General features: G+C 42.4%; 1 protein-coding gene across 10 annotated transcripts in view; it reads right to left on the bottom strand.

The window, feature by feature from the left end:
• Nucleotides 1-12526, bottom strand: part of CNOT1 (CCR4-NOT transcription complex subunit 1) — a 111720-nt gene that overhangs the window by 63120 nt on the left and 36074 nt on the right. For all 10 annotated transcript variants that reach the window (XR_012428873.1, XR_012428872.1, XR_012428874.1 and 7 more), the window contains exons 3-12: nt 9417-9524; nt 8077-8175; nt 7658-7726; nt 7514-7568; nt 6558-6761; nt 5166-5334; nt 2863-2989; nt 2602-2712; nt 1158-1328; nt 212-339 (exon numbers count right to left, since the gene is read on the bottom strand). Coding sequence is in view for 7 of the 10 variants with exons in the window: in XM_074027146.1 (XP_073883247.1) it covers nt 212-339; nt 1158-1328; nt 2602-2712; nt 2863-2989; nt 5166-5334; nt 6558-6761; nt 7514-7568; nt 7658-7726; nt 8077-8175; nt 9417-9524 (1241 nt within the window). In the remaining 3 variants the exon portion in view is untranslated. The remainder of the gene's footprint in view (nt 1-211; nt 340-1157; nt 1329-2601; nt 2713-2862; nt 2990-5165; nt 5335-6557; nt 6762-7513; nt 7569-7657; nt 7727-8076; nt 8176-9416; nt 9525-12526) is intronic.

Raw genomic sequence — 12526 nt, forward strand, 5'->3', positions numbered from 1 at the left:
GAACACCTAAGGACAGACCCTACAAGATATAACTAACGATAGGGACTGAAAAATAAGTTATCCAACAATCCCCTCTATAAATACTTAAGTAGGGTCACTAAAACTACTGCTTCATTTAAACCTGTTAACTATGTATTTGGCTTACTATTAACTTTATATTTCACAAAAGAAGAAGTAATCCTTTAAATGAAAGCTGAATCAAAGTGTTTACCACGTGGCAATTTCTCGATTGTCATCCTCTGGTGGTGCTTTCAGAATATCAGTGGCAACAGTATGACAGGGATAGTCAGCAAAACAGAAGATCTCTGGATTTATAAGGGAATGTTGAATGAAGGAGAGCTGCAATGAAAGAAAATGCTTACCACCATAAATGACTGTGAATGCTATAAAATCTGAAATGTTTTCATTAGGCTATTGTCAATCTTAAGGTTATTAGCATGGCAATTTCCCTTTTAAAATCTTAATTATGGCCAGGCATGGTGGCTCATGCCTGTAATCCCAGCACTTTGGGAGGCCGAGGCGGGCGGATCACGAGGTCAGGAGATCGAGACCATCCTGGCTAACATGGTAAAACCCTGTCTCTACTAAAAATACAAAAAAAAAAAAAAATAGTCAGGCGTGGTGGCGGGCGCCTGTAGTCCCAGCTACTCGGGAGGCTGAGGCAGGAGAACGGCGTGAACCCGGGAGGCGGAGCTTGCAGTGAGCTTGTAGTGAGATTGCACCACTGCACTCCAGCCTGGGCAACAGAGCGAGACTCCGCCTCAAAAAAAAAAAAAATTCTTAATTACCTGCCCTTTGAAAACCACACACAATTCAGACACATGAAAGGTGCACAATGAAACCCTGTGTGGATTCTCAATCATAACTGTTAAAAGACTTTTTTGAGCCAATTAGGGAAACTTAATGTTGCCTTGGAAACGAACACATCATTAAACTATTGGGAAAACACCTTGACAGTTACAGCTTAAAGGAGTCTGACTAGTACTAAAACTATGATAATATTCCTTCAATACTTATGAGAGTCCTTGCTTTTCTGTGCTATGTATAACATATTCTACTTTACAAGAATATTTCAATCAATGGGTAGATGGCACTACATATAGAATAAGTCATGTTTTATCCCCCCTTCTATAGCTAAATACCACTCACTCACTCACCTGGCCTTCAGCATGTTTCCAAGGTCTATATATGAGGTCTACTGGGAACACTTCCATACCCAAACCCCTCTGAATGCCATAAACCACATTATGAAGTCCTTTACTGTCACGAATTTGAAATCCAGGATGGTCCAGTTCATAAGTTACTTCCTTGAAATTCAAACTCGGATTCTAAAAAAGACCAAAGCAGTTTAAAATGTAATGAATGTGTGTATATTTTGATACATTGTCCAAAAGGCCATATTAAATCTGAAATTCAATTTAGATGTTCTACTTACAAAATTTTAAACGTGAATTTTAAGAAACCCATTCTTTTTTTTCTTTTTTGAAACAGAGTCTCACTCTGTCACTCAGGTTGGACTGCAGTGGCATGATCTCAGCTCACTGCAACTTCTGCCTTCTGGGTTCGATAGATTCTCGTGCCTCAGCCTCCAAAGTAGCTGGGATTACAGAAGTACACCAACATGCCCAGGTAATTTTTTTTAATTTTAGTAGAGACAAGTTTTCGCCATGCTGGCCAGGATGGTATCAAACTCTTGGCCTCATGTGATCCACCTGCCTCGGCCTCCAAAGTGCTGGGATTACAGGAGTGAGCCACCACACCCGGCTTATTACACACACTACCTCTCAATATCTAAAAGTTCCATTCTAGGGTCACGTGCAGTGGCTTATGCCTATAATCACAGCACTTTGGAAGGAGGGCGGATTGCCTGAGGTCAGGAGTTTGAGACCAGCCTGGCCAACATAATGAAACCCTGTCTCTACTAAAAATACAAAAAAAAAAAAAAAAAAGTAGCCAAGCATGGTGGCACATGCCTATAGACCCAGCTACTTGGGAGGCTGAGGCAAGAGAAATGCTTGAACCCAGGAGGCAGAGGATGCAGTGAGCCATGATAATGCCACTGCACTTCAGCCTGGCCAACAGAGTGAGACTTCATCTAAAAAAGAAAACAAAAACAGAAGTTCCATTCTAGGCCAGGCACAATGGCTCACGCTTGTAATCCCAACCCTTTGCTCCCAAAAGTAGGAGGATCACTAACTAGAGCCCAGGAGTTAAAGTCCAATATGGGCAACATAGCAAAAGCAAAAATAAATACAGTTCAATTCCTTTATGTCTTATTTAAGCCCTTCAATATTTCAATAGAGGTACTTTGTTTATTTTTCATTCAGTTTACAACCAAAGTAGAAGCGGCAAGATAAATGATTTTCGTTATTCTTATTCACCATAGACAAAGAGTAATTTAGCAGTAGCACCCCAAGTTACAAGGTAACAACCCTAATGAAAAAATTTAAATTTGATTACGTACTGTCTCCAGTACACAATTAACTTGGACACTTTATTACTTTTTGAGTTAACAAAGGTGGAAAATTCTTAAAAATTTGCTTTCTTTGGACTATATCATCCAAATACCACAAATCAAAAACCATCATCACATATACTCACCAGTTCTTTAAGAACATCAATCAAGACTTCTACATTCCACGTGTGTGCCTGTGCTCCATCACTTTTATCTTTCCCATCACTCCAGATCCCACTGCCTGGAGCAGAAATACTCTGTAGAAGTAAAACTTGAATTAAACAAACCCAACTACTCCATATGTTCACTTCTGGTCGACACAGCAATCAATCATATTGTAATTTAATAAAAAAAATAAAGAGGACAGGACATTAACTCACTTGGTAAAATAGCTGAATTCAACACACCTGTAATGGAATGCCATCTGTTAATCCTGAATGAGTTCGAGCCATCATTCCCAAAACCCTTGCAACCTGGGCAGCTGTGACCTCCCGAACACCAAACTGCATGATTATATTGCGACATTCTTCAATACTGAAACAGAAATGTAACTTCAGAAAAATGCTACCAGCCTCAACATCAAAATTGAGAAATTCTGGCATTAAATGAACCTTGTTTGAAATCCTTAGTTTTACTAAATAAAACAGGCAGAGCAGTAAGTGTCATTTCTTGTTATATTTATACAGTTAGGAATGTAAAAACCATCTACTTCGGTAAGAAAATGGCAAAAGTCATTATTCTAAGTAACTAGGGAATGGAAAACCAAATATTGTATGTTCTCACTTGTTAGATGGGAGATAAGCTATGAGGATGCAAAGGCGTAAGAATGATATAATGCAGCGGGCTTCTGAATCCCCAGCCATGGACCATTATCAGTCTGTGGCCTGTTAGGAACCATCCACACAGCAGGAAGTGAGCAAGTATTTCCACTTGGGCTCCACCTCTTGTGGAGTACAAGAGTACTGGAGTACAGTGGCACGATCTTGGCTCACTGCAACCTTCACTTCCCAAGTTTAAATCATCCTCCTGCCTCAGCCTCCCAAGTAGCTGGGATTACAAGCACGCACCACCACACCTGGCTAATTTTTGTATTTTTAGTGGAGACGGGGTTTCACCACGTTGGCCAGACTGATCTCAAACTCCTGGCCTCAAGTGATCCACCCGCCTCGGCCTCCCAAAGTGCCCGGATTACAGGCATGAGCCACAATGCCCAGCCTGAAAATTTTTTTAAAAGGCAAACGATTTTTAAAACTCAGTGTAAGAGCCGGATGTGGTGGCTCACGCCTGCAATCCCAGCACTTTGGGAGGCTGAGGCGGGCAGATCACAAGGTCAGACCAAGACCATCCTGGCTAACACAGGGAAACCCCATCTCTACTAAAAATACAAAAAATTATCTGGGCATGGTGGCACGCACCTGTAGTCCCGGCTGCTCGGGAGGCTGAGGCAGGAAAATCACTTGAACCCGGGAGACGGAGGTTGCAGTAAGCTGAGATTGTGCCACTGCACTCCAGCCTGGGCAACAGAGCAAGACTTCATCTCAAAAAAAAAAAAAAAAAATCAGTGGAAGAAAATAAGACTCATGAGTGATGCTCTCTTTCACAATGACAAAATTATCCTCAATCTTCTTTAAGATTTTAACATCCAAAGTGAGTTTGATTATTCTGATATGTACAAAACCTTGAACATCCATCCTAACTTTTTTTTTTTTTGAGATGAAGTCTCACCCTGTTGCCCAGGCTGGGTGCAGTGGCACAATCTTGGCTCACTGCAATCTCCGCCTCCTGGGTTCAAGCGATTCTCCTGCCTCAGCCTCCTGAGTAGCTCGGATTATAGGCGCGTGCCACCATGCCCAGCTAATTTTTGTATTTTTAGTATAAACAGGGTTTTTACCATGTTGGTCGGGCTGGTCTTGAACCCTGACCTCATGTGATCCGCCCACCTCGGCCTCCCTAAGTGCTGGGACTACAGGATATGAGCCACCGTGCCCGGTCTGCATCCTAACATTTCACTATGCATCTTATTCAGTTTGATTAACAAAAGTTATATGCCAGGCACAAGTACAACACTCACAAATGCACTATTTCAAACCTAAGTGAGAATGTGGTTTGTCTGAAGGTTTTTAAAACATAAGGATTTTTAAGTCAAAGCAAAGCACATTAACATCCTTAATAATTTGCTTTTAGAAAAATATTAATAATCCAGTATATCACAGTCTTAAGTGCTACTAACAACGCGAAATAATATCCTTTGATGCCCTAAGCAAGTGAGAAAAATACGCAAGAGACAGGGTATAAAAGAGGCAGAAAAGGAAGGAAGCCACAGATGAAGGCAGAATGAAGAAATTAGAGGGGTGGGGGTCAGAGAGGAGAAAATTAGTCACATTAAGTGTAAAGCGATACAAGTTCCATAAATACTAACTTGCTTCAATGCTCTCTCTTCCTTCCAAAAGCTAAAATATGCCTATCGTGGCAACTAGCCTAGAAACCACTGACTCCTAATTTTGAGAAACTGGAGAGGGGAAGGAGTTAAACATTTAACACCCAGCATGTTTACAGCTGTCACACATACTAGTTTGTGGAAGATTAAAATTTAGAAGCATGCCTCTTGAGAGGAAAAGATGATTAAGGAATTTTAGAGACTTTTTTTAAACAATTACATCATACATGTTTTGCACAAGAATAATCAGAAACAACATGTTTTACTACCAACCTTGCACAAAAGCCATAGCCTACTTCTTGCATGAAATCAGCCAAAGAGCTCTCCATCATGGTTTTAGCTACCCCTCCGGAATCAGGCAGGATCCTGTCCATTAGAATGTCCCGTTTTTCAGGGTATAAAAGTGGTGCGAGCACCACAGGACAGCGTTCTTGGGGAAAATCTGAGGGAAGAAAAAGGTTACAACTGCTATATTAATTAAAAACAAACAATCCTCTTTTGCTCTATCCAAAATCCCCTCAAACCCAATTCTCTCACAAGTTCATATCAAAGGCAAGCTTATTTCATTTTTTCCAGCCTATTAGCCCAAGTTATGACTTTAACATCAATTTCAAAATTTGAATACTTTTATATCACAAAAAATGCTCATCAGTGTACCTTTAACATTTGATATTGGGATTCCATCTATTGACCAACTCATACCCTAAATATTACTTTAAATTTTCACAACAGGGCTATCACTTCCCATGCAGAGAAAGCAAACAATCAGAATATCAGTCTATTTATTTCACTGGCAAGTGGAGTTTCCCACTAGTGAGAATGTTAATGTACATTAAACTATATAAACATTAGGAAGTAAATAAAAATAACCATGAGAATGGATGTTAATCCACTACCAGATTTGTTTTAAAAAGAATTCTTAATCTTTCTCAAACATGAAAGCTCAGAGGCAACAAAATAACTAGAATTTATCTTAACTTTACAATGCCAATATCCAAGGAGGTGAAGTGAGCATATCGAAAGTGACCAATTTTTTAAGCTAAAAACAACATGTAAGGCCGGGCGCGGTGGCTCAAGCCTGTAATCCCAGCACTTTGGGAGGCCGAGGCGGGCGGATCACAAGGTCAGGAGATCGAGACCATCCTGGCTAACACGGTGAAACCCCGTCTCTACTAAAAATACAAAAAACTAGCCGGGCGAGGTGGCGGGCGCCTGTAGTCCCAGCTACTCGGGAGGCTGAGGCAGGAGAATGGCATAAACCCAGGAGGCGGAGCTTGCAGTAAGCCGAGATCGCGCCACTGCACTCCAGCCTGGGGGACAGAACAAGACTCCATCTCAAAAAAAAAAAAAAAAAAAAAAAACAGCATGTAAGGCTAGGCATGGTGTCATGCTCTCCTGAGCTTCCCAAAGTGCTGGGATTACTGGCCTGAGCCACTGTGCCCAGCTGATGTTGTCTCTTTTTTAAAAAGAGAAAGAAAGAGGGGGAGGGGGAGAAGGGAGGGGAGGGGGAGAAGGGAGGGGAAGGGGAGAAGGGAGGGGAAGGGGAGAGGGAGAGGGGAGAAGAGAAAAGAGAGGAGAGAAAAGAGAAGAGAAAAAAATGCTTTTGTGATGTGTCTGTGGTCATCCAAGAAAACCATCCACTGTAGGCTACAAAGACTCCCTTACCTCTGCGCAGCGTCTTAAGAAAAGCGTCTATCTGTTCTTGTCCAACTCCAAAGGCTCCCTTCTGCCCAAAGAGGAGATGGGAGAGGAGGAGGTGTAGGACCTCTATTGCTATATCTTGGAAGCCACCTTCTTGATTTCCACTGACGTCTGCGTCAATGTAAGAACGCAGAAGATCTGGAAGCTTCTGTTTGATAAACTGGGCAGCTAGAAGTCAGGTAAACCAAAAAACCACAAGTTATTTTTGCACCACAATGGGTTAAAAAGTCACATACCATCAAAATGCAGATAATCACCCTTCTCATTCACCAGCTCACCCATCTCTCTAATGCTTTCTCTAGCTGACAAGTATAAAGAAAGTAATGGCCAGGGACCGGCTGTGGTGAGGGGAAAATGGGAGAGTTGTTGATAGGCATAGTTCTGTTTGGCAAGATAACGTTCTAGAGATCTGTTACACAACCTAAATACAATTATCATTATGGAAATTTACACTTAATTATGAGGGGGCCGGGTGCGGTGGCTCACACCTGTAATCCCAGCACTTTGGGAGGCCGAGGTGGGCAGATCACAAGGTCAGGAGATCGAGACCACCCTGGCTAACATAGTGAAACCCCGTCTCCACTAAAAAATACCAAAAAATTAGCTGGGCATGGTGGCGGGCGCCTGTAGTCCTAGCTACTCAGGAGACTGAGGCAGAAGAATGGTGAGAACCTAGGAGGCGGAACTTCCAGTGAGCCGAGATCACGCCACTGCACTACAGCCTGGGTGACAGAGAGAACGAGACTCCGTCTCAAAAAAAAAAAATTCTGTTATGAGGTAACATTTATATTACATGTTTTTTACCATAGAGAGAAATTAATTTCAGATTATCTTAGTAAGTCTAAACCACAGAGGCTCATGATTAAAAACCCATGTATTTTAAAGTCTCACTTCATGATATTTTTGGAAAAGTAACTCACCGAAACCTCTAAGATCTGAGCTGGAAGAATTCAACAGGGCAAGGCCAAAAATTACCTGAAACAAGAAGGGTTAGATTAACCAAAGAGTCAAATGGCTGTTTCTAATTCTAATTCTGTCTACGTCTCTTTTCTTAACTCACTCACCTCTTGTACTTTGCTTAATTTGAGCACTTTACTCAGCTGGGCAAATAAGTGGGGTGCAGGTTTTAAACTCTGAAACAAACCAAATTTTAGTTTAAAATAAGAACTTGTTTTTTCAAAAAATTTTTAACAACCTGTTTGCTCAAGGATGGCACTACATAGGAGTTGCTTAATTCTGTAGTGTTGCTAGAAACATCACACTATGTCCTAAAACTATGACAAACTTAAGTCTTCACATGATCTGGTTTTAGTAAGATTCTATTTATTATTAAATGAACTGTCTTAATTTTGTTACAAAGCTATGAAAGACATCCCAAAATAACCTGAAATTTTTATATTAAGACATCACATTAACAGATCAAGGCTTAGGGCCTTTTTAGAAAGCCTGAGATCACATTCTTAAAGATAATAGTAATACCAACCTTCTGATAGTGCAATGGATTATCAATGGCATAGGACAGCGTCGAGATAAAATTTGGCTTTGTAATCAGCAACGCACACTCCTGAATCAGAAACTGAGTCTTTAAAAATAAAAAATGACTTTCATTAGCACTAAACGTCATCTAAGAACAAACAGAAGCTGAGGTACTCAGAACACTAAACTGTGATCTAACACTATATACTGTTATATCTTATCAAAATCAGCTCTTTAAAAATCTCGCCAGGCGCAGTGGTTGATGCCCATAATCCCAGCGCTTTGAGAAGCTAAAGCAGGTGGATCACCTGAGGCCAGGAATTCAAGACCTGCCTGGCCAACATGGTAAAACCCTGTCTCTACTAAAAATACAAAAATTAGCCAGGAGTGGTGCCAGGCACCTATAATCTCAGCTACTTGGGAGGCTGAGGCAGGAGAATCGCTTGAATCCAGGAGGCAGAAGTTGCAGTGAGCCATGATTGTGCCACCACACTCCAGCCTGGGTGACGAGAGACTCTGTCTCAACAACACCCAAGGTAAAAGGAACCAGGAAATAATAAAAAAATAAAAATAAAAATAAGGCCGGGCGCGGTGGCTCAAGCCTGTAATCCCAGCACTTTGGGAGGCCGAGATGGGCGGATCACGAGGTCAGGAGATCAAGACCATCCTGGCTAACACGGTGAAACCCCGTCTCTACTAAAAAAATACAAAAAAACTAGCCGGGCGAGGTGGCGGCGCCTGTAGTCCCAGCTACTCCGGAGGCTGAGGCAGGAGAATGGCGTGAACCGGGGAGGCGGAGCTTGCAGTGAGCTGAGATCCGGCCACTGCACTCCAGCCCGGGCGACAGAGCGAGACTCTGTCTCAAAAAAAAAAAAAAAAAAAAAAAAGGTTATAAAAATAGAGGTTTTTTAAAAAACTCATTACACTACTCAAAGTCTATTACCAGCAAAACTTCCAGAAAAGAAGAGCTCATTGATAAGATTACTGTAAGAAACAGTATAATGACAAACTCTTGCTAGATGGGAAATAAAGCTACAGGTTCAATCCAGGACATGAGATCCCCTCTGCCTTACTAACTTTTCAGGCAGGGAACCCCCACATTCCTGCTTCCTTCAGGCAAGTCTGATTCGTACCTCTCAAAATCTGAACTAGGTACCTGTTATAGTCTACAGGCAGGCAGAAGAAGGGACGCACAGAAAAAAAAGGAAAAATCTAACACCTTTTCACCTTCCAGCTACAATTACTTCTGGATGCTATTTTGTATGTGTCATATGCTACATACACTACGCCCAAAATTCATTTAACAATTACAGCTAAGTGGACATGAACTTTGTAAGCCCCAAATACCTGATGGAAATCTTTGCCACTGCTTTTACCATCGCCACTGAAATCCACATGCGAAAATAGGCAGCGTAATAAATGCCTGTCTGCCTCAGGACCGTGCCGATTCACAATCTAAAATGACCAAACATAGTATGTTTAAGAGAGGATTTAAAAAGAAAAAAAAGTTTCAAAAAAGAAAATCAACCTCCAAGGCAAAATTCCAATTTACATTAATTACTCATTTTTGAAGTTAAAGGAATTATTGATGGAAGTGCCCATAAGTTATAATTAATTTTTTTTTTTTTTAGAGAGGGTCCGTATTGCCCAGACTGATATCGAATTCCTGGACTCACAGAATCTCCTTGCCTCACCCTTCTGAGTAGCTAGGATCACAGGCATACACCACTGCTTCCACCTGTAATTCAATATTTTTTTTTTTTTTTTTTTTTTTTTTTTGAGACGGAGTCTCGCTCTGTCGCCCAGGCTGGAGTGCAGTGGCGCAATCTCGGCTCACTCCAAGCTCCGCCTCCCGGGTTCACGCCATTCTCCTGCCTCAGCCTCCCGAGTAGCTGGGACTACAGGCGCCCGCCCCTGCGCCCGGCTAATTTTTTCTATCTTTAGTAGAGACGGGGTTTCACCATGGTCTCGATCTCCTGACCTTGTGATCCGCCCACCTCGGCCTCCCAAAGTGCTGGGATTACAGGCGTGAGCCACCACGCCCGGCCAATTCAATATTTTTCAAATGTTTCCTGTGCCGGGCGCAGTGGCTCACGCCTATAATCCCAGCACTTTGGGAGGCCAAGGCAGGTGGGTTACCTGAGGTCAGGCGTTCAAGACCAGCCTGGTCAACATGGGGAAACCCCGTCTCTACTAAATACACAAAAATTAGCCAAGCATGGTGGTGGGTGCCTGTAATCCCAGTTACTTGCAAGGCTGAGGCAGGAGAATCACTTGAACCCGGGAGGCAGAGGTTGCAGCGAGCCGAGATCGTGCCATTGTAGTCTAGCCTGGCCAACAAGAGTGAAACTTCATCTCAAAAAAAAAAAAAAAAGTTTCCTATAGTCAGTCACTGGCAGGAAGAAGAGTAGAAAAACTACAGTAATTTTACCATGCAACTCTGTACTTTGCTCAACATCTACACCAAAAACACCAAGTAGCATTGATCAAATGTGTAACAAAGATTTTTTTTTAAGACAACAATTTTACATAACACAAATTCTCTCTGCTAACACAACTGTAACGCTACACGGCACAGCCTTAAATGAAGCTGCCACCAGATCAGACTTCAGTGATTTAGATGCTGCCCTAGAGCTCAATTAGTTTCCTGCTCTTCCTCAAATTTACCCATGTTTGTTGGTATTTGTTATTCTCTCTAAATGAAAAACTCCAGATAGCTATCATGGTTTGTTCTTTCACTTCATTTAGGTTTCTACTCTAAAGCCACCTTATCAGTGAGGTCTTATTACCATTCCTAAAATAGCAATATGACCTGCCCCAGCATCACTCCTTATTCTGCTTTACTTTTTCTCCATAGCAATTACTACTACCTGCTAATTTACTGAAATTTTCTGTAGCTGTGTTCACTTCTGCACATCTAGTCTAGAAAAGACTTGAGCACAGTATATGTGCAGAGTAATCATGTTTACTAAGAGCCACATACTACCTACACGTTGGGCTAGATATTGCACTGAGCTTTCCTGGCTTAATCTTCAACAACTGCTAACATTTACCACCCTCTATCCCCACGGATAACGGGTTGACACAGTTAAAACAGACTCCTTGAGCCAAAAATCCAAGACTATGAGCTGAAGAATCTGGATTTATAGTCCAACTTCAAAGGCTATGATCTTCCCACTATATCACGATAACAACATGAAAGCTGGCTAAGTTCTTAGCTTATTTCAGTTTCCCGTCTCCTCATTCAGAAAATATGGAAGTTAAGAAAGACCATCTCTACCAAAAAAAATAGCTAGGCATGGTGATGTACACCTATAATTTCCAGCTACTTGAGAGGCTGAGGTACGAGAATTGCTTGAACCTGGGAGGCAGAGGTTGCAGTAAGCAGAGACTGCGCCACTGCACTCCAGCCTGGATGAGGGAGTGAAACTCTGTCTCCAAAAAATAAAAAAAAGAGAATAGAAGCCGGGCGCAGTGGCTTACACCCGTAATCCAAACACCTTGGGAGGCTGAGGCTGGAGGATCACATGAACCCAGGAGTTCAAGGTTACAGTGAGCTATGATGGTGCCACTGTGCTCCCACCTTGGGGGACAAAGCAGTACCCTGTCTCAATAAAAAATAAAACAAAAGGACAGGCAAGGTGGCTCATACCCGTAATCCCAGCACTTTGGGAGGCCGAGGCGGGCAGATCACAAGGTCAGGAGAACGAGACCATCCTGGGTAACACAGTGAAACCCCGTCTCTACTAAAAAATACAAAAAAATTGGCCGGGCGCGGTGGCTCAAGCCTGTAATCCCAGCACTTTGGGAGGCCGAGACGGGCGGATCACAAGGTCAGGAGATCGAGACCATCCTGGCCAACACAATGAAACCCCGTCTCTACTAAAAATACAAAAAAATTAGCCAGGCGAGGTGGCGGGCGCCTGTAGTCCCAGCTACTCGGGAGGCTGAGGGAGGAGAATGGCGTAAACCCGGGAGGCGGAGCTTGCAGTGAGCCGAGATAGCGCCACTGCACTCCAGCCTGGGCGACAGAGCGAGACTCCGTCTCAAAAAATAAAAAAAAATTAAAAAAAATAAAAAATTAGCCAGGTGTGATGGCAGGCACCTGTAGTCCTAGCTACCAGGGAGGTTGAGGTGGGAGAATGGCTTGAACCCAGGAGGCAGAGTTTGCAGTGAGCCCAGATCGTGCCACTGCACTCCAGCCTGGGTAACAGAGCGAGACTCCGTCTCAAAACAAACAAACAAACAAACAAAAAATAAATAAAGAAAGAACAGAATTAACTATGATCCAATTAACCAGATCTCTCACCCTTGAAAAAATACGATAATCTGGTTCAACCTACATTTGTTGAGTATATGCTACATACTATTCTAGCTGTAAACACAGCAGCAGAGGAGACTAATAGGATCCAAATTCTCACTAAGCCAATTTTTGTGGGAGAAGTACAGGCAAAAAA

Source organism: Macaca fascicularis, chromosome 20 (genome assembly GCF_037993035.2).
Source record: "Macaca fascicularis isolate 582-1 chromosome 20, T2T-MFA8v1.1".
NCBI lineage: Eukaryota > Metazoa > Chordata > Mammalia > Primates > Cercopithecidae > Macaca > Macaca fascicularis.